Source organism: Schistocerca piceifrons, chromosome 1 (genome assembly GCF_021461385.2).
Source record: "Schistocerca piceifrons isolate TAMUIC-IGC-003096 chromosome 1, iqSchPice1.1, whole genome shotgun sequence".
Lineage (NCBI taxonomy): Eukaryota > Metazoa > Arthropoda > Insecta > Orthoptera > Acrididae > Schistocerca > Schistocerca piceifrons.
In genome coordinates, this window is record NC_060138.1 from 1,202,631,198 (window position 1) to 1,202,653,792 (window position 22,595).

At 42.5% G+C, this 22,595-nt stretch overlaps 1 protein-coding gene across 1 annotated transcript in view; it reads right to left on the reverse strand.

Moving 5' to 3' along the window:
* Nucleotides 1–11,553, reverse strand: part of LOC124779352 (macrophage mannose receptor 1-like) — a 77,196-nt gene extending 65,643 nt beyond the window's left edge. Inside the window, exon 1 of the mRNA XM_047253706.1 lies at nucleotides 11,416–11,553. Within this exon, the coding sequence (XP_047109662.1) occupies nucleotides 11,416–11,553 (138 nt within the window). The remainder of the gene's footprint in view (nucleotides 1–11,415) is intronic.
* Nucleotides 11,554–22,595: the final 11,042 nt, after the last annotated feature.

Genomic DNA, 22,595 nt, shown 5'->3' on the forward strand with positions numbered 1-22,595 from the left:
CCGAAACTCTCTACAACCTCTGGTTCTTTTAGTTTATCCAGGTCCCATCTCCTTAAATTCCCACCTTTTTGCAGTTTCTTCAGTTTTAATCTAGCCCTAGAACTTAGGACTACTTAAACCTAACTAACCTAAGGACATCACACACATCCATGCCCGAGGCAGGATTCGAACCTGCGACCGTAGCGGTCGCGCGGTTCCAGACTGTAGCGCTTAGAACCGCTCGGCCACCCCGGCCGGCGTAACGGCAGGACCCGTAGGATTCCACGACGTCGCTGTCCGGACCCACGCCGTGTTTCACTCTCGGGACAAAAATAAGATGGGAACGGTGGCGGCAAGACTCACCCGAGCAAATGACTTCCTTTCACTGCTCCACAGTCCAGGTTTTACGGCTTCGGCACCACGTTTTCCTGTTGCGGGCATTTGCGTGCCTGGTGTGCGGTTTCGGAAATCCAGCTAGCACTGTAATTCTTTGCTTCTGGATCTCTCTTTGTGTTGTTTTGGTGTTGGCAGGGTTCGCGAGTGTCCCATTCAATTCTGTACTGACTTTTTCAGGTGTCTTCCAATTATTTTCCGTCGCTGTATTCTTCAATGACCGTCTGTCAAGACCACTCAGCACCCACTTTCATCCACTTTTTGACTTAGTGAGTGATGTTTTCCCGCTTTTCAGTAAGCGGTGTACGTCTTCAGTACGGTGCCTCTGGTCACACCAAACACGTCGGCTACCTTGATTGCGGAAGCATCCACCTTACGAGCACAACATATTTCCCACGTTCGAATTCCCTCAGCTTCTAGATAATGAAGTCACAGCCGCACAGAAGAGTGGTCTGACCACGACTGACAGTCGCGACCTGTTGAGGACACTGGACAGGTACCGCTCGTGATCAAACAGAATATAGCAACCTCCAGACTTGGCTAGCATCTCCATTTATGTTCATGCACGCATTTCTCGCTGTGTTTCCATACTTGTATGCAACCCTTGTATTCATTCAGTGTGTGATTTTGACTTCTATTAATACCAGTTCATTACTTCTGTATATATTAAAATTCTTATTTTTCTTAGCTAACCGTGATCTGCTAACGGCCTCGCCGCAGTGGCAACACCGGTTCCCGTCAGATCACCGAAGTTAAGCGCTGTCGGGCTGGGCTAGCGCTTGGGTGGGTGACCACGTCTGCCGGGGGCTGTTGGTAAGCGGGGTGCACTCAGCCTTTGTGAGGCAGACTGAGGAGCTACTTGATCGAGAAGTAGCGTCTCTGGTCTCGGAAACTGACATACGGCCGGGAGAGCGGTGTGCTGACCACATGCCCCTCCATATTCGCATCCAGTGACGACGCCTGTGGCCTGAGGTTGACACGGCGGCCGGTGGGTACCGTTGGGCCTTCCAAGGCCTGTTCGGAAGGTGAGCTGACCATGATCAAAAAAAAAAAAAAAAAAAAAAAAAAAAAAAAAAAAAAAAAAAAAAAAACTCTGTGGGTGAAACACTGGTGCAATGTAAAGGAAACCTAAAGACTCTGATCGTGTCAAATAAATAAAAGTGCCTTATGTTATCTAAACGTCACAGCGAGCTTTTATTATTAGTAAATTTAGGTTATGATGAATAAAAGTCTGTTCTTCTGAAAGAATCTCCTGGAAAGAGATCAGGTGGTCTCAGTCGATCTTTGCATTTCGAAAAGATCAGAGAATTCATCAGAGTTATATCGGTGGTTGATTCAGTGCCAGACCTACGCTTATTAACACAAGTACGATTAAACGGGGTGTCAGACGAAATATGTGAATGGACTGAGGATTAGTAGCATTTTATCTTGGATGGAGAGTCATCGGCAGATGCAGAAATAACTTCGATTGTACCCCAGAGATGTTCATGTTGTATATTAACGATCTTTCAGACAATGTTAATAGCAAACCGCAGACTTTTCGCAGGTGATGCACTTACCTGCAACGAAATACCGTCTGAAAGAAGCTGTACAAATATACAGTCGGAGATTCAAATTGGTGCTTTAAACGTTCAAAAATCTAAAATTGTGCAATTCACAAAAGGAAAAAACATGGTAGCCTATGAATACAATACACTGGTGCCCAAAATTAAAGCAAAAAACCGCTATTTCCCAATCCTGTGTCTAATTCATGGTATAATCATTCAAACTGTCGATCAGATGTCCGTAAGATCGTGTTCTGCACGGGAGGTGGCATTCCGGTCAACGGACAACCATGCCAACGATGACGTCAGCACACCTATAAATCGAGATATTGTTTGCCGGGTATCCTCACATCCACTACTGCGGTGTACACAGCCACGGACGGTGCAGTATGACACAGAGAAGATGCCTACCATACTCTCTGTGGTGGAAGGCCGTTGAAAGAAAGGCATGAGGACAGTCGCAAACTGTTGGGACGCAGTGGCTTAATGTCAATCCTTCTGTTGTTTCTCGGCTGTGGCGACTGTTTATAAGAGACCGAAAATGTATCCCAAAGACCAGGGCGGGACCGACCACGTGTGACGTCAGAGGAGAGGACCGTTATTTATTTGGCTGCAAGGGCACGACTGCGCCGCCTTAGCACTGCACGGCAGCTGGCACGCGAGGCTCGCAGCATCCACTGGACGTACGTATTGTATCGAGGGCAAACGATGTGCAGAAGGCTTCGGCAGTGCGACCTTTACTGTCAGAGACCTACTGTGTGTCTACCTCTGACGCGTCTTTACAGAAGGGAAAGTCTAGAATGGAGTCATCAGCATGTCACCTGGACGGTCGAACAGTGGACCAATGTTGTTTTCACAGACGAGTCCCGGTTCTCGATCGATTCGCATCTCGAGGGAGCGTGGAGCACGATTTCTGGACTCAAACACTGTGGAAAGAGACCGATATTGAGGTGGGTCCCTAACGTTGTGGGCATGCAATCGTGCGGGTGAATCGGCAAGGTTTAACTGCAGTCAGATATTGTGACGAGATCTTGGGACCTCATTTGCAGTTGCTGCGAGGTGCCGTGGGTCCAGACTTCGTATTGATGGCGATAATGCCCCACTTCATAGAGCACAGGTGGTTGATGTTTTCTCGGAAGCGGAAGATATTACATGCATGGCGTGGCCTGCTTGATTTGAATCCTATAGAGCATGTCTGGGATGCACTGGGGAGACGGCTTCCACGACGTCAGCATCCACCAACCACTGTGCAAGACTGCAAGCAGCTCTGCAGGAAGAGTGATGACTTCATTCGCAGCATGCCCCGTCGTTTTTAGGCCTGTAATGCTGCCGGGGATGATAAAACCGCATGCTGAACGAGTTGTCGGAATGTGTGTCCAAATCCGTTAAGTTGGGAAAAAACGAAGAACATTTTTGTTTACCGTTATGCATGTTGCAGTTGTTCAAGATTTTCATTGTTTACATTCTTTCTACTTTACTGTCACCTATTCATACCGTTTTGTGGCAAAATGAGCGCAACCTTGCAAAATTTCCGTTTGTCGCTTTAATTTTGGACACCTGTGTATTAACCACAGTTGTAATCTGTAAACTCAAACATATACTTGGGTGTAGTATTTAGTGAGGACATGAAGTGGATCGATCACATATGCTCAGTCGTGAGAAAAGCAGGCAGCAGTTCAGTTTATTGGTAGAATACAAGGGAAATGCAACCAGTCTATCGGAGAGTGCTCACAAATCACTAGTACGATCCATCCTAGAATAGTGCTCAAATGCCTGTGATTCCAACCGAAGAGGACTGCAAGGGTCATTAAACGTATACAGAGAAGGGCAGTTTGTTTGACGGGCGGCAGAGTATCACTGAGATGTTGAAAGAACTGGCAGACTCTTGAAGACAGACAGAAGCTATCTCAAGAAAGTCTACTAACAAAGTTTCAACTACCTGCTTTAAACGATGTCTCTAGGAATGTACTAAAATCCCTACATATCGCTCCGACAGGGATAGTGAGGAAGTGTTGTTGCTTGTTATTGTCTTTAGTCTGAATACTTATTTCATGCAGTTCTCCATGCAACTCTATGATGTGAAGTCTCTTCATCTACAGATAGCTACTGCAACCTATGTCCATCTGAACCTGCTTGGTTTCTCTCTAAGATTTTTACCTCCCACACGTGACTCCAAAAAAAAAAAAAAAAAAAAAAAAAAATTAAAAAAAAAAATAAATAAATAAAGAAAAACAAAAAACACAAAAAATAAAGTTGTTATATTAACTTAAGTATGTTGTTAAATTAACCTAATTATGTCATGTATTAGAAAATTCGACTCGTTCCACATTATTACGAAATATCGTATTCATGATCCATGGAAATAGTATTAATCTAATCTAATCTAATCTAAAATGGTGATCCCTCGATGTCTCAGAATGTGTCCCATTAACCAACCCCTTCCTGTGGTCAGGCTGCGCCACAAATTTCTTTTCTCCTCAGTTCTGTTTAGTACTTCTTCATTAGTTACGTGATCTACCCCTATAATCTTCAGCATCTTCTGAAGCACCACATTTCCAAACCTTGTATTCTCTTCTTCTCAAAACTGTTTATCGTCCATGTTCCACTTCCATACATGGGTACACTCTAGACAAATAACTTAAGGAGAGACTTTCTAATACTCAAGTCTATATTGGATGTTAACAAATTTCTCTTCATCAGAAACACTTTTCTCGCCATTGTCAGTGTACATTTTATATCCTTTCTACTTCTGCCGTTGGCAGTTATCTTGCTGCCTGGATAGCAACACTCATATACTACTTTAAGTGTCTCGTTTCCTAAACTGATTCTCTCAGCATAACGTAATTTAATTCGACTACACTCCATCGTCCTTGTTTTGCGTTTGTTGATATTCATTTTATATTCTCCTTTCAAGACACTGTTCATTCCGTTCTTCCAAGTCATTTGCCGTCTATGACAAAATTACAATATTACCGGAAAACCTCAGAGTTTTTAGTTCTTCCCCCTGAACCCTAATCCCTATTCCAAGTTCTTCTTTGCTTTGCTTTACTGTTTGCTCAATGTACAGATCGAATAACATCTGGGATAGGCAACAACCCTGCCTAATTCTCTTCTCAATCACTACTTCCCTTTCCCTGTCGATACTTTTAAAATATCGGGAATCCGACTTATCGACATCTAAAAATTATCGTTATCAGCCCTTGATATATTGAAAAAACTTATCGATATATCGACGTAAAAATTATCAACGTACAGGTCAAAATAAAATATCGGCTGCACATTGTAAATATGCTGCCAGTTTCAGAGCTGTATATTTACGTATTGATTTCTTATTAGATATTCCGTGCATCAACAAGCTAGCAGCCTGCTTATCCCCCTTAAGGCAAGAACTGAAAGGAAAAGCGATGCACTTTGACCCTTGGCGATAATCACTTTGTTAACAATGGTAGTTGCAGGTAAAATGGCACAATAAAAGGTATTCGATGGATCCGTCGCTCGGTTTCGTCAAATACCGAATTTGCCTGGAACACTTCATGTCGACTTCCTTGTTCTTTTTATCTCTGAAAACGTCAGCGACCTAGCAGTTGTAGTGTCCAAACTGCGTAGTGAAGTTAAGGCTTTGCGGTGTCTGTTGGTAGCGTCGAGCGCCGATTACGTCAGCATATCCCCTCACAGATCTCTGCTTAACGCAAAAGCCATCTTGGCATTTAGATTTTTCTTCATCAGTTTCAGCAACTGTTTTTGAATAATGCCGATGTGAAGAAATAGCACACTAGTTGCGTTAAAATTGTCATTTAGGACTACAATTACTTCACATCATATATCTTGTTATTCCATTCACACCGCCGCCCCCCAGTGCAATTAGACTTCTTCCGCGTGCCATCTTTACTTGCTTCACAAGGTGGGGTAGAAAGACTGGACGTGATGAAAGCTCAAAAATAGTAAGGCTCCATCAGACAGTGACAGCAAAATTATATTCTACTACAATTTCAAACCTATCGAGGTGCCAGCCGGTGTGACCGAGCGGCTCTAGGCATTTCAGTCTGTAACCACAAGACCGCTACGGTCGCAGGTTCGAATCCTGCCTCGGGCATGGATGTGTGTGATGTCCTTAGGTTAGTTAGGTTTAAGTAGTTCTAAGTTCTAGGGGACTGATGACCTCAGCAGTTAAGTCCCATAGTGCTCAGAGCGACCTAGCGAGGTCGCGCAGTAGATAGCACACATGTAAATTCGGGAGGACGACAGTTCAAACCGGCGTCCCGTCATCCTCATTCAGGTTTTCCGTGATTTCCCTAAAATTCTTCAGGCAAATGCTAGGATGGTTGCCTTGAAACGGCCGACTTCCTTCCCCATCCTTCCCTTTATCATAGGACCATATGTTTTCGAAGATTCGAGTGCTTCCGGTCCTGTTAGGGGAACGGCGGGTAGTATGGACCAGCGGCCAGTTCGTATTTCAGCTATTCACTACTAGGTAGCAGCACCGTACACAGTTTAACCTTTGCCGCCAGCGCCATTTCGCCAAGTGCGGAGAATTTGTTTGATTACCTGTGCCGTATCGTCTGTGAGTGATTATTATTTTGTTTGTGCTCCTACAAGTTGTTGTCTCGAATGGTAAGAATATACTTATGAAACTAGAGCTGTTATTTAGTTTACTCTATTAATATAAGACAGTGACAATCGCATTTCGTTTGCTCTAACAATGTTTCGCTTACTATCGTGTTTTGATATCAGCGTGAATCGGCTAGTACGGGCCAGAGCTAAAGGAAAAAGCACAACAGAAAGAGAGACAAATGAAATTTTCAAGAAAAGAACAAACGATGATCAAAAAGAAGAAGAAAAATGAACAAATCAAAATTTTTTGTAATGACAGTCCTACACCAAGCACTTCTCAAGACATTGTAGATGTAAATGTACTGTGTGTGGGGAAAGCTATGAGGAAAACCGGATTCAGTGCAACAAGTGTGGAGGCTGGCCACATGAGCTCTGTGTGAACGTTGACAACTTACTTTTTCACTTTTATGATCTCTCTATAATGTATTATACATTGTGTATAGCATTAAACAATAAAACTTTTATTCAAAACAATGTCTTTAATTTATAAACATAATGATATTGGCGTGGCCCACACTACCCGCCAATTTTTAAAATGCCCAAAATGCAAGTTTAATTCTAACTACATTTTGTGTTACGTTCTCTTCATATATTGCTAAATATATTTTTATTACTTAGAGGAAAGAAGTTGAAAGTATGAGTTTTTTCGCTCATAACTGAGTTAAGCTTCAAATATATTTTGTAATTTACATTTTTCCTTAAATGGTCCATAATACTAGCCATTCCCCAAATTGTACCATCACTCGTAAGCGCTATGAGTGTCTTTTGCGCAACCACGTCATTCCAAGTCTCCAGCAGCGCGGATGTGCGGATGGGACTCCAGCAGTGCAGATGTGCAGATGGGATCATTTTTATGCAATTCTCCGCACCTCCGCACATTGCAAATCCAGTTAAGCAGCCGGTGAAGTGCCGTTTCGGAAATGCAAGAATTATCAGCCAGCATTTCCCTACAGTTTTGCAGTCCCGATCACCTGATCTTAATCCGTGTGACTTCTGGCTGTGGGGCTACCTGAAAGATGTTGTGTTCAGTGTTCTGATTGCAAACTTAGCTGCATTGAAGGTACGCAGTGCGCAAGACGCTCTGAATGTGACCCCAGAAATGCTTCGAGCAGTTGTGAAAAATGCTGTTTCTCGATTTCAACTTGTTGCAGAAAACAGTGGACAGCATACTGAACATGTTTTACGCCAGTCACACGGAAATTAATAATCCGATTTGATTTTAATAAATGCTTTTTCTGTGGTTTTTGGCCTCTGGACAATTAAAACCGATGTGTGTTATGTTTTTTATGTGGTTTTTGGCCTCAGGACAATTAAAAACCGATTTTTCCTATGCAATGTGATAAGACCTTGCCGTGAATTGGCCTATGTAACTAACAGTATTGCACCAGTACACCCATGCAGACTGAGTAGTAGTTTGTTTAACGACAAACGTACACTTTAGGCATCATTGTATGATTCATTTGTCATTTGTAGTCGACCACTATTAATTTATGATGCTTACAGTGTGAAGGCATTGCTAATTACGCATATAAAATTTTTTTTCGTGATTTTCTTTAGATTTCTATTCTTTTTCCTTTGTTCATATGGGCATTTCTAATTGTGATTATGTAACATTCTACTGTGGTTTTTAAATGTAAAGATGTAATTGTGGTTATTTCGTTTACCAGTGGATAAATGTTTCTTGCTTTGTACCTGTGGCAAAGTTTGTAAAGTTCTCTTTTGGAATATTATTAATTGTGAAAAATGCAGTCAATAACAATTATAAAGATTTATGTAATTTACGATAACGATATAACATCTATAGACAGGGGATAGCAATAGTGATATCGATAGTCGAAAGGTTGTTGTGTAGTAGAGGGGATGGTGGATGGTGTGTCTGTGAAGCGTGCGCGGGGAAATAGTACTGTGTTTTATGAAAAGCATACGTAATTGTATGGACAGTGATACCGAACTATCAGATTGTTAATTCTCTTTACCACTGCGGTATGTAATGCCATCGCCAGCGAACTTTAAGAGCAAATAAACCGGACTGTGAAAGTGCCGCTAACATTACTTTGTTGTGGCCGACACGAACAGTGCTTTTATGCGAATGAACTTTGCTGGTATTGGTTTTGGGTGGTGGAACTGTTGTATATCACATTCTATCAAGCCATGAAAATGAAGACTCTAATTAATTGTGCAATATAAATGACTTTCAGTGACGTTGTCGAAGTTTGAAATGCGAGAACAGAGTGGACATTGTTTACGGTGTGCTTCACACACGAGAACAATTCTATGAACTGTGTATTTGTGGCTAAGACTATATGAATGTGACGAATCGTGTAATTACGGACGATAGCGTCACGGACAGCGCATAAAGTGTAAAAACGAGCGATGTCTATTTCATGTACTTTGAAAGGGAGGACATGTCAACAGCGTTCGTATACTGGCGTCTTGTGGTTTATTAATCACCACGGGGTTAATGATACAGCTGTGCAGGAACTTTATTTGCGTTTCGCCGGAGAAGATTAACCAGCGGAACTGCCTGTATCCTGCTCTCGTCATCGTAACCCGCCGACATCGTGCTGCCCAACGCAACGCTTCGTATGCAACAAAAAGTTAAGAGATTTCGCCGAACGCTATCCCCTGACCTAGAAACTTTCTTTCTCTATTAAAAGTATAAGAATTACAGACTCTATTCAAATAAATTCTTTGTTAAGTTTATGTTTGCTTTCTGATAACGAAAATAAAACAATCAGTGAATTAAAAGTTGCCTGGTAGTCATTGTTGAAACTCCAGGAAATATTATGGCAGTGATATTTTTCATGTCTGGTGCAAAGTGATATCAAAAGTGCGCGAGAGCATTTTTCTTTTTTTTTGGTCATGTGTTGTTTTTTATCTTTGCCGTAAGACTATAGAATCTCCTAGTTTTTGTTACTTCTCTGTTGTTCTTTTAGTTTCTTCTCATTGTGAGTTTTCACGAATAAATATTTTTTCGTTAACTCATTATACTGGACGGCTATGCAATTATTTGTTGTAGGCAAGTCGCCTACATAATTGGTGACCCTGATGTGATCACTGACTATTCTTTGTTGTAGAAATATATTTTCCATTACCGCGAACCATGTGTGTGGCTGAGAAGGCATGAATGGGGGCGCCCGTAATTGCAACCGTTGAGTTGGTGAAGCGTTGAAACCAGTGGTTACTTCCATTGCTGTTACTTGCTGTGGTTGTGTTGCCATGGTTGTTGAATCAACGTCATTCCTTTGGTCCGGTATATGCTTTAAGTTCAATCTTTCGAAATATGCAACTGTAAAGTTTCTATCTCATTCTGAAGTCTATAAATTTCTTCCGTTATCAAACCGTATCGTTTGCCGTCGTCGTTCATTGCCATGGCAACCGTAAGGTGTTTGTACACAAAGACTTGTACAATTGCTCTTGCGTAATGTTGCGAACAGACTCAGTCAAATCGCCTTTACAACCACCATATATGGGCCCATTTCAGGTGCTGAGTAGAAATAAGCATACCGTGGACATAATGTACAATGGTGTTCCGACAAAGGTATCGACTGAACGTGTCAAGCCAGCACGGGTTTTACCCTCTCCGACCTCTGACACCACGCCTGTGCATCAACACATGATGGACGCAGAGCATACCGAAACACCGCTCAGTACATCGTCTGAGACAGGTGAATCACCACCACAAACAACAACGTCACCGCCCCAGAGCTGGACGTCGAATAAAATTCAAGATATCCCTGGGGCTCCGCACTTTTAGGGGGGAGGGGCGGGCTGTGTGGGAGTGATATTTTTCATGTCTGGTGCAAAGTGATATCAAAAGTGCGTGAGAGTTTTTTTTTGGTCATGTGTTGTTTTTTATCTTTGCCGTAAGACTACAGAATCTCCTAGTTTTTGTTACTTCTCTGTTGTTTTTTTAGTTTCTTCTCATTGTGAGTTTTCACAAATAAATATTTTTTTGTTAACTCATTATACCGGACGGCTATGTAATTATTTGTTGTAGGCAAGTCGCCTACAATATAAACTTCTTCCTCTCATTACAACTAATTCTCCTTGCATGTCAAAATTATTGTAGTTATTTTATGTAGTTTTACGTATTGTTACTAGATATATGACAGTGACTAATAAGAGTATTTTGTCGCGAAATATAGCGTCGCGCAAAAATTACGGCGACCGTCGTAATTGCTTGCGTTCTGACCAATAACGTAAAAGTTGCTATTCCCGTATTGGTGCATTTGCTAACGTGAGCGTGAATTATAAATGTCAGCTGTCAAATCACGTAGGGACTGTTTACCCAGTAATAAAAGTTTTTGATATTGTATTGCTAGAAGTTGTAGCATTAAGAGACACTGGTTATACTCAAAAGTGAACCGCCCCCCCCCCCCCCCCAGTGTTCATGCAGTTATTAACAATATTTTGTGTGATTCACGAAATTTTGTCACTTTTTCTAATTCCTTTCAGATATTGTGTTAGATGTCTTTGAAGTTTCAGAGAATATAAACACTATTTTGTCGGTTCAGGTTAATTTCAGGGCAGTTTCTCGCGAATATTAGAGTTTTCAGTTCATAAACAAAGTGGGATCGTGACCAACTGAGAAGTATAACGAAGAGTGTGGTTTTCCAACTAGAATTTTGGATGACTTCACAGTTCAGATTTTGATAATTACTTTTCCTGTTTATTTTTCTTTTGCCATACCTTTTCCCCCTTCTCTGACAATATTCCGTTGTAATTTGAAGTCATTCTGGTCAGTGGCGTTATTTCTACAGTGGTTTGAAAGTTTAATATAATCACCCTGTATATTGTGGCGTGGTTCCACCGCAAAGCCTTTAATTACGAACCGCGCCTGTACGGACGTAGATGTAGGTACCATCGCTGGGCGCAGCAGGCTTACCAGTGTGAGAGAGCAGATCTCCTTGGCGACGGAGTGCCTGTTGCCCTGGAACATGCAGTCGCAGTAGCGCAGCGCGCCCCGGGCGGCCGGCAGCGCGGCTGTGGCTGCGGCCAGCGCCAGCAGCACGAGGCGGGCCATGGGGGAACTGCAGCTGCAGGTGCGCGCGCCGCCGAGCCCCGCCCCGCCTCTTAATATAGCCGGCGCGCTTCCGGCTGTGACGTCACAGCGTAGAATGTCGCGTCCCACAGTATACCGTAGCGTGAAAGATTGAGTAAGACAAGTTAGTTTTTCGTTTTCTACATCTACATCTACGTCTACATCACTATTCTGAAAATAACACTTAAGTGTACGACTGATGGTTCATCGAACCACCTTCACAATAATTCTCTGTTATTGCACTCTCGAACAGTGCGCGGGAAAAACTGACACTTAAATTTTTTCCATGCGAGCTCTCATTTCCCTTATTTTTTAAATTTTTATCATTGCTCCCCATGTAGGTCGGCGGCAGTAAAATATTTTGGCATTCAGAGGAGCAAGTTAGTGACTGAAATTTCCTCCCATAATACAAAACGTGCCGCCCGTCTTTGAACTTCCTCCATGTCCTCCGTTAACTCCATCTGGTAAGTATCCCACACCGCCCAATGGACAAACGTAGCGTGCGTAGTCTCTGTAGTAGATCCCTTGCATCTCTTAAGGATTCTGCCAATAAAATGCAGTTATTGGCTGGCCTTCCCCACAACATTTTCTAAGTGTTCTTTTTGATTTAAGTCATTCGTGCCTGTAGTTCCTAGGTATTTAGCTGAATTTACGGCCTTTAGATTAGACAGATTTATCAAGTAAGCTAAGTTTAGTGGATTTCTTTTAGCACTCATCTAGATGACCTAACACTTTTCATTATTTAGGATCAAATGGCTCTGAGCACTATGGGACTTAACAACTCAGGTCATCAGTCCCCTAGAACTTAGAACTACTTAAACCTAACTAAAACCTCCACACATCCATGCCCGAGGCAGGATTCAAACCTGCGACCGTACCGATCGCGCAGTTCCAGACTGAAGAGCCTCGAACAGTTCGGCCTCACCGGCCAGTTATTTAGGATCAATTGTCAATTTTTGCACTATACAGATATCTTATCTAAGTTGTTTTGCAATAGGTTTTGAACTTCTGATGGTTTAACTAGACGATAAATGACAGCATTGTCTGCAAACAACCTAAGCCTGCTGCTCAGATTGTCTCCTAAATCGTTTATATACACTATGCGATCAAAACTATCCGGACAAGTCATTGAAAATGACTTACAAGTTCGTGTCACGCTCCATCGGTAATGCTGGAATTCAATATGGTGTTGGACCTCCATTAGCCTTGATGACAGCTTCCACTCTTGCAGGCATACGTTCAGTCAGGTGCTGAAAGGTTTATTGGGGAATGGCAGACCACTCTTCACGGAGTGCTGCACTGAGGAGAGGTATCGATGTCGGTCGGTGAGGCCTGTCACGAAGTTGGCGTTCCAAAACATCCCAAAGGTGTTCTGTAGGATGCAGGTCAGTACTGTATAGGCCAGTCCATTATAGGGATGTTACTGTCGTGGAATCCCTCTGCCACAGGCCGTGCATTCTGAAAAGGTGCTCAATCGTGTTGAAAGGCAATCGCCATCCCCCAATTGCTCTTCAACAGTGTGTAATGTGACAACGTGCCATCTAGTGAATGCCAGGCGTAGTCAAGGCGCAGAGGTAGAGAAAGTGGTCGCTTACGCTATCTGTGGGCCAGAATCGAAGGCAAAGCGGAAGTGCAGCTAAACTAAAGAAAGCTATGCGGGAGACAGTGTCTGGCTTGTGCTGCACTCTGACAGCGAAATAACAAAAGAATTAAACTAAATAATATTGATACGTGTAAAAAATTTAAATGTAATGTTACTTTAATATATGAAAATGACTGTAATTGAATATTGTAATGCTGTGGTATGTTTAATTGTAAATAGAGAACTTGGCGTAATGTAAAATAATGTTTAGGTGTGGGGGAATCCCCGAGAATGAGGACAGTGTACAGGTTGGCACGTAATATTGGCGGTAGGAGTAAGTTGGCGTAGCTCTGAGGTAAAACAAGAGTTACGTGGCGTAAAAGTGACTGCCAGTGTGTGCGACGGTAACGTTGCTAACAGACCATTTAGAAGTGAGCTGAAAACAGATGTGGACTTCGTTTATCGTATGGCTTCAGGCTAAATGGACACTAAGGCATGTAAGACGCGGTATTTCGACGGAGATGGCCTGTGAGCGGCAAAATAGTACGGTTTCCGTCTCTGAGGTACATGGAACTGTATGGTGCAATGCTGTGTTAATTGCAACGAGTTGCTTGTGCCAACGGCGAGGTGTGAAAGGACCAGTAGCCCCATACAACAGCGTATTGTGATTTCAATAACTGATGAGGTGAGGTCCATTGGTGAGCTCACTTCGGTAGCAACGAACTAGAAGTTATCTTACAGGAGCAATATTATGAACAGTGGTTGTCATACCGACGCCATTACCAGTACATTTATATTTCGTCAATCAGTTTGTGTAATAGTCAAACCAAGTTCTCTACAGTGTGTAAAGTTTGGAGGCAATAATAATTTTGTTGTTTAAATTGCATTCCCCTAGTGTAATCAATTATTTAAAGGAAATAGCTAATTATTACCCCATATCCAGTGATTTCTATGTGATGCAACATCAGTGAAAAGTTATGGTGCGTGAGTATCGGCGTAGCTATGTTACAAGAGAAAATAGTCTGAACTAACGCCGAAATTGCCAGCAGACGCCGCTTCATGCAACGGATGGAAGATGGCAGGTACTGTGCCACCTTAATTACTATCCAGCTCGATGTGGTGGCTCTTCAGTACATTGCCATAGTCAAAAATTACTCAGTTCCGTCCGAGCAACGTGATTCTCAATTAGTGATTTCAGTAACTATATTGTCAAGCAGGTCTATATTGTTCTTTAATTAAGCGTTCAAGGAAAATGTTGCCGCCACAACACACATTGTGCTTTCAGCACAATGCAAGCTCAATAATATTAAATTCAGCAATTACAATTTGTGTAGTTTACATTAACCTAAAACAAGTTTAAGTGTTTATCATGTGTTTTTATGTATTGTGAAACGATTTCTTGCTGTGGTATCGTTTTAAATGAATAATGTCCTCCTGCTAGGCAATATCAAACATAGAGAATTAAGTGCTCCCTGTTCAGTCACTTCAAAAAGATTATCAGTGCTACTAATAATCAAATACAGACGTAAAAATAAGTTGTTACGCGCCATTATCATTATTTATTCCAAAAATTCCGTGTAGTAGTTGGATCAGCATAGGGTGTCTATTCAAAACTATTACACGCGAGAGCCGCTTTCCGGAAGTTCGATGCCGCATGGTCTAATAATAATACAGAAAATTCGGGTAGTGGCATCGCAAGTGGGAAGCAAGAAGGTGCTTAGAACATCAATGTAGGCCTGTGCCATGATAGTGCCACGCAAAACAACAAGGGGTGCAAGCCCCCTCCATGAAAAACCCGACCACACCAAAACACCACCGCCTCCGAATTTTACTGTTGGCACTACACACACTGCCAGATGAAGTTCACCGGGAATTCGCCATACCCACACCCTGCCATCGGATCGCCACATTGTGTACCGTGATTCGTCACTCCACACAACGTTTTTCCACCGTTCAATCATCCAATGTTTACGCTCCTTACACCAAGCGAAACATCGTTCGCCATTTACTGGGGTGATGTGTGGCTTATGAGCAGCCACTCGACCATGAAATCCAAGTTTTCTCACTTCCCACCTACTTGCCATAGTACTTGCAGTGGTTCCTGATGCAGTTTGGAATTCCTGTGTGATGGTCTGGGTAGATGTCTGTCATTACACATTACGACCCTCTTCAACTGTCGGCGGTCTCTTGCAGTCAACAGTCGAGGTCAGCCTGTACGCTTTTGGGCTGTACGTGTCCTTCACGTTTCCACTTCGGTATCACATGCGATAAAGTGGACCAAGGGATGTTTAGGAGTGTGAAAATCTCGCATACAGGCGTATGACACAAGTGACACCCAATCACCAACCACGTTCGAAGTCCGTGAGTTCCGCAGAGCGCCTCATTCTGCTCTCTCACGACGTGTAATGACCGCTGAGGTCGCTGATATGGAGTACTTGGTAGTAGATGGCAGCGCAATGAACCTAACAAAAATAAAACTTATGTTTTAGAGGTGTCCGGATACTTTTGATCATATGGTGTAGACAACGAACAACAGAGGGCGATAACACTACCTTGTGAAACGCCAGATATCACTTCTACTTTACTCGAGGACTTTCTGTCAATTATTGTGACCTCTCTGACAGGAAATCACAAATGCAGTCGCATATCTGAGCATATATTCCACAAGTACCCAATCTAATTACAAGCTGCTTGTGAGTTACAGTATCAAAAATCTACTGGAAATCTATAAATACGGAAGGAATTCAGAATCCCTTCTCAACCTCACTCAACACTTCGATTTTGATTACATTAGATTAGATTAATACTTGTTCCATAGATCACGGATAGACACTTTTTTATGATGTGAAACATATCAGTTTACCAATAGGTTTCTTCGCATGCCGTAATTCAAAGCTTCTTTTAAATTGTAAGATTACTCATTTATAACTAAAAATTCATCTATTGAGTAGGAGGTTTCATTCAGAAATTATTTTAATTTGATTTTAAATGTCAGTTGGCTGTCTATCAGACTTTTGGTGCTATTTGATAAGTGACCAAAGATTTTTGTGGCAGCATAATTCACCCCTATCTGTGCCAAAGTTAGATTTAATCCAAATTAGTGAAGATCAGCCTTACTCCTAGTGTTGAAGCTACGCACGTTGCTATTGATTTTGAAATAGGATGGGTTACTAACAACAAATTTCGTAAGTGGAGCTACTGGGAATATTCTTAGTTTCTTAAATAAATGTCTGCAAGATGATCTTGGCTGGGCTTCAGCTATTATTCTGATTACACGCTTTTCTGCAATGAATACTCTCTTTCTTAATGATGAATTACCCCAGAACATGATGGCATACGAAAGCAGTGACTCCAAATATGGATGGTAAACTAATTTACTTATATGTTTATGGCCCTAATAGCGTAAGTAGCTGAACTCAAACGTTTCAGCACATCATCAACGTGTTTCTTCCAGTTCAATCTCTCTACAATGCACACACCCAAAAATTTGAAGTATTCTGCCTTAGCTACAGACTTCTGTTTACACTCTATATCTATTAACAGTGTTGTGCCATTTACTGTACAGAAAGGTATATTCTGTGTTTTATCAAAATTTAATGAGACTCTATTGGCAGAGACCTACTTAATAATTTTCTAAAACACATTATTTACAATTTCCTCAGCTATTTCTTGTTTGTTGGGTGTGATTACTATACTCGCATTATCTACAAAAAGAACTAGGTCCGCATCTTCGTGAATGTAGAGAGACAAGTCATTGATACATATTAAGAACAATAAGAGACCCAAGATTGAACCTTGTGGGGCCCTATTCTTGATACCTCCCCAGTCTGAGGCATCTGCTGCTTTTAGCGCATTATATGAACTGTTTATTTCAACTTTATGTACTCTTACAATTAAATATGACTCAAATCATTTGTGCACTGTCCCACTCATAAAACAATACTTAAGCTTATCTAGAAAAATTCTATGATTTACACAATCAAAGGTCTTTGAGAGATCACAAAAATCTCAGTTGTTGATGTTCCTTTATTCAGGGCATTTAATATTTTATCAGTGAAAGCACATATAGCTTTTTCTCTTGAAAAGCCTTTCTGAAAACCAAACTGGCATTTTGTTAGTATTTTGTTTTTGCAGTATGTGAAGCTATTCTTGAATACATAACTTTTTCAATAATTTTAGGTAAAGCTGTAAGAAGCGAGACAAGGCTGTAGTTGTTGGCATCAAACTTATCTCCCTTTTTATGCAATGGTTTAACAACAGCATATTTCAATATACCTGGAAAAATGCCCTGTTTCAGTGAGCTATTACATATGACGAAAGGAACATGGCCAGTGACATACAAGATCGTGTTAAATGTCACAAGCAGAACTTGGAAGACGCGATATTGTATTTCGCCGTTTTCGGTTGGAGTCCATACTTGGAGGATTTTATACGAGGACCACTCCATAAGTCATAGCAACTATGGCATACCTTACGATAATGCAACGACATGGGAATTCCACGATGCGCGTTGAACCGGTAATGCAGTGTATATCTGATTGTCAACATGGTGCAGGGTTCCAGTACAGGAGCTCGCAGCAAAGGTCTAAACGGACCACACACACTGGAACTCTGCGTAAATTTATTGCGCAGAGGGAACAAAAATGAATCAAAATCAACTACTGTCCTTCAGAATAGTCAACCAGTGGGTCCAGACAGCGTTGCCAACGATGGGGAAGGCGCTGAATGTCACTAGCATTGCCTCCAATGTGTGCCACCAGACGCGGAAATGCCGTGAGGAAATCCGCCCTGTTTGCAATGCGCCTGCCCCCCCAATGGTTTTCTCAGTTGTGGAATGAGGTCGAAGTCGCACGGATTGGGATCTGGTGAGCTGAGTGGGTGGAGGGGGATTTCCCACCCCCACCGTTGTACACGATTACCGATGACGTCTGCAGTGTGGGGTGCAGGGTTATCGCGGAGTACGGCTCCATTATCAAGCCGTGCCGGACGTTTCCGCCGTCACCCACAGTTGCTCGTACTTCTGCAAGATACTGAGTAGTATCTCTTCAACTGAGAAAAGTAATATCCACGTACGCTCGCTGTTCCACTCTTCTTACATCCATCTTGTAGCACGGCCAAGGTCCCAATGGATGTTTCAGGCGCTGGTACCCAGGCATCCTCGGAAGTCGTCGCAATCTGTCGGTATATTTCGGTACTGTTTGCAGCGGGTTTTCGAATGTATTTACTGGATTACAGCGATGTTACATGTTCGCACGAAATACCATAGTTGCCATTACTTATGGAATGACCTTTATAATTTATATTCTGTGAATATATGCAGTTTCAAAGCAACAGTACAATGAGCATGTCTCGAAAACACGTCGTTACTGGTATGATTTGCCGTAATAAAACGATGGAACCATCATATTGGTGCTTAAAGATTTTTTTATTCGGTTGTTTTCGTATTGTGCGTTATGGAAGTATGCCATTTCAAGACAAAGGCACATTGAAGGTTTATCAAAAACGCTTTATCCTTGATGCGATTTATTATAACTAGATGTCTGTTAATAACATATCAGTGAATTAAGCCTTAACGAAGTCATAGAAGACACGCTCGGGTAGTATACAAGCTCATCGTACTGTAACAGATGGAAGTGTGCAGTTATGAAATCGTATGCAAAGAGTTTGCATCCTGTTATATAAAAACACTCTCTACGACAAAAAAGAACGACGCACCACGAAGGAATTATCCGAATGGAAAGTGAATGGGTGGACGTGGTACACATGTTCAGAAAACAAATGATTAAGATTTCGGAAAAACTGGATGATTTGTACAAGAGAAAGCGGTTCACAAATTGAGCAAGTTAATGAGGCGCTGGTCAACGTCTCACCCTTATGCAAGGAGTTATTCGGCCTCACGTTTATTGACAGAGTTGCTGTATGTCCTCCTGATGAATATCGTGCCAAATTCTGCTCGACTGTCGCGTTAGAGCGTCAAAATCCCGAGGTGGTTAGAGGCCCTTACTGATAATGTTTCAAACGTTCTCAGTTGGGGAGAGATCCGGTGACCTTGCTGGCAAAGGCAGGATATGGAACGCACGAAGACGAGCAGTAGAAGTCTCGCCGTGTGCAGGTAGGCGCCTGCTGCAGACTAAGCCTAGGATGGCTTGCCGCAAAGGGCAACAAAACGGGCGTAGAATATCGTCGACGTACTGCTGTGCTGTAAGGGTGCCGCAGATGACAACCAAAGTAGCCCAGCCGTGAAAGGAACTTGCCCCCGTTCTAGCATCGGTATACCGTAAGTCTCTAGAAGAGCGTAGCGTTCCAAAACATTGGAAATGGGCACAGGTCATCCCCGTTCTCAAGAAGGGACGTAGAACAGATGTGCAGAACTGTAGACCTATATCTCTAGCGTCGATCAGTTGTAGAATTTTGATACACGTATTTATGTTCGAGTATAATGGCTTTTCTGGAAACTAGAAACCTACTCTGTAAGAATCAGCAGGGGTTTCGAAAAAGACGATCGTGTGAAACCTAGCTCGCGCTATTCGTCCACGACACTCAGAGGGCCATAGAGACGGGTTCCCAGGTAGATGCCGTGTTTCTTGACTTCCGCAAGGCGTTCGACACAGCTCCCCACCGTCGTTTAATGAACAAAGTAAGAGCATATCGACTATGAGACCAATTGTGTGATTGGATTGAAGAGCTCCTAGATAACAGAACGCAGCATGTCATTCTCAATGGAGAGAAGTCTTCCGAAGTAAGAGTGATTTCAGGTGTGACGCAGGGGAGTGTCGTAGGGCCGTTGCTATTCACAATATACATAAATGACCTTGTGGATGACATCGGAAGGTCACTGAGGCTTTTTGCGGATGATGCTGTGGTATATCGAGAGGTTGTAACAATGGAAAATTGCACTGAAATGCAGGAGGATCTGCAGCGAATTGACGCCTGATGCAGGGAATGGCAATTGAATCTCAATGTAGACAAGTGTAATGTGCTGCGAATACATAGAAAGAAATATCCCTTATCATTTAGCTACTATATAGCAGGTCAGCAACTGGAAGCAGTTAATTCCATAAATTATCTGGGAGTACGCATTAGGAGTGATTTAAAATGGAATGACCATATGAAATTAATCGTCGGTAAATCAGATGCCAGACTGAGGTTCATTGGAAAATCCTAAGCAAATTCAGTCCGAAAACAAAGGAAGTAGGTTACAGTACACTTGTTCGCCCACTGCTTGAATACTGCTCACCAGTATGGGATCCGTAGCAGATAGGGTTGATAGAAGAGATAGAGAAGATCCAACGGAGAGCAGCGCGCATCGTTACAGGATCATTTAGTAATCGCGAAAGCGCTACGGAGATGATAGATAAACTCCAGTGGAAGACTCTGCAGGAGAGACGCTCAGTAGCTCGGTACAGGCTTTTGTTCAAGTTTCGAGAACATACCTTCACCGAGGAGTCAAACATTATATTGCTCCCTCTTACGTATTTCTCGCGAAGAGACCATGAGGATAAAATCAGAGAGATTAGAGCCCACACAGAGGCATGCCGACAATCTTTCTTTCCAAGAACAAAACGAGACTGGAATAGAATGGAGAACCGATAGAGGTACTCGAGGTACCCTTCGCCACACACCGTCAGGTGGCTTGCGGAGTATGGATGTAGATGTAGGTGTAGATGTAGAAATGGGCTGCCAACCCAGACCATCGCTCCTGTTTGTCGGCCCGTTAGGGGGGGGGGGGGGGGGGGGAAGGGGGGCGACAGTCAGGTTGTTATCCCACTGCTGTCTGGGGCGTTTCCACACACGTCTTCTCTGATCATCGATGCTCAGTTCGAAGTAGGACTCATCACTGAACACTGAAGACAATTCTACTGCAGTCAATGAGATTCCAGGTCGAAGACGTATCTGCAGACAGCCTGCAGAGTTTCTACTACTTATCTTCACGCTTGCCAAACCATACCTTGGACAGTAATGTCGCTGGATCTCTTCCCAAATTAGAATTTTTGGAGCATTATAGGTAGAAGACCTCAGATATCTCGGGATTTTGACGCTCTAACGCATCGTTGTCGTTGTTGTAGTCTTCAGTCCTGAGACTGGTTTGATGCAGCTCTCCACGCTACTCTATCCTGTGCAAGCTTCTTCATCTCCCAGTACTTACTGCAACCTACATCCTTCTGAATCTGCTTAGTGTATTCATCTCTTGGTCTCCCTCTACGATTTTTACCCTCCACGCTGCCCTCCAATGCTAAACTTGTGATCCCTTGATGCCTCAGAACATGTCCTACCAACCGATTCCTTCTTCTTGTCAAGTTGTGCCACAAACTCCTCTTCTCCCCAATTCTATTCAATACCTCCTCATTAGTTACGTGATCTACCCATCTAATCTTCAGCATTCTTCTGTAGCACCACATTTCGAAAGCTTCTATTCTCTTCTTGTCCAAACTATTTAATGTCCATGTTTCACTTCCATACATGGCTACACTCCATACAAATACTTTCAGAAACGATTTCCTGACACTTAAATCTATACTCGATGTTAACAAATTACTCTTCTTCAGAAACGCCTTCCTTGCCATTGCCAGTCTACATTTTATATCCTCTCTACTTCGACCATCATCAGTTATTTTGCTCCCCAAATAGCAAAACTCCTCTACTACTTTAAGTGTCTCATTTCCTAATCTAATTCCCTCAGCATCACCCGACTTAATTCGACTACATTCCATTATCCTCGTTTTGCTTTTGTTGATGTTCATCACATACCCTCCTTTCAAGACACTGTCCATTCCGTTCAACTGCTCTTCCAGGTCCTTTGCTGTCTCTGACAGAATTACAATATCATCGGCGAACCTCGAAGTTTTTATTTCTTCTCCATGGATTTTAATACCTACTCCGAATTTTTCTTTTGTTTCCTTTATTGCTTGCTCAATATACAGATTGAATAACATCGGGGATAGGCTACAACCCTGTCTCACTAATTTCTCAACCACTGCTTCCCTTTCATACCCCTCGGCTCGTATGACTGCCATCTGGTTTCTGTACAAATTGTAAATAGCCCTTCGCACCCTGTATTTTACTCCTGCCACCTTCAGAATTTGAAAGAGAGTATTCCAATCAACATTGTCAAAAGCTTTCTCTAAGTCTACAAATGCTAGAAACGTAGGTTTGCTTTTTCTTAATCTTTCTTCTAAGATAAGTCATAAGGTCAGTATTGCCTCTCGTGTTCCAACATTCGTACGGAATCCAAGCTGATCTTCCCCAAGGTCGGCTTCTATCAGTTTTTCCATTCGTCTGTAAAGAATTCGCGCTAGTATTTTGCAGCTGTGGCTTATTAAACTGATAGTTCGATACTTTTCACATCTGTCAATACCTGCTTTCTTTGGGATTGGGATTATTATATTCTTCTTGAAGTCTGAGGGTATTTCGCCTGTCTCATACATCTTGCTCACCAAATGGT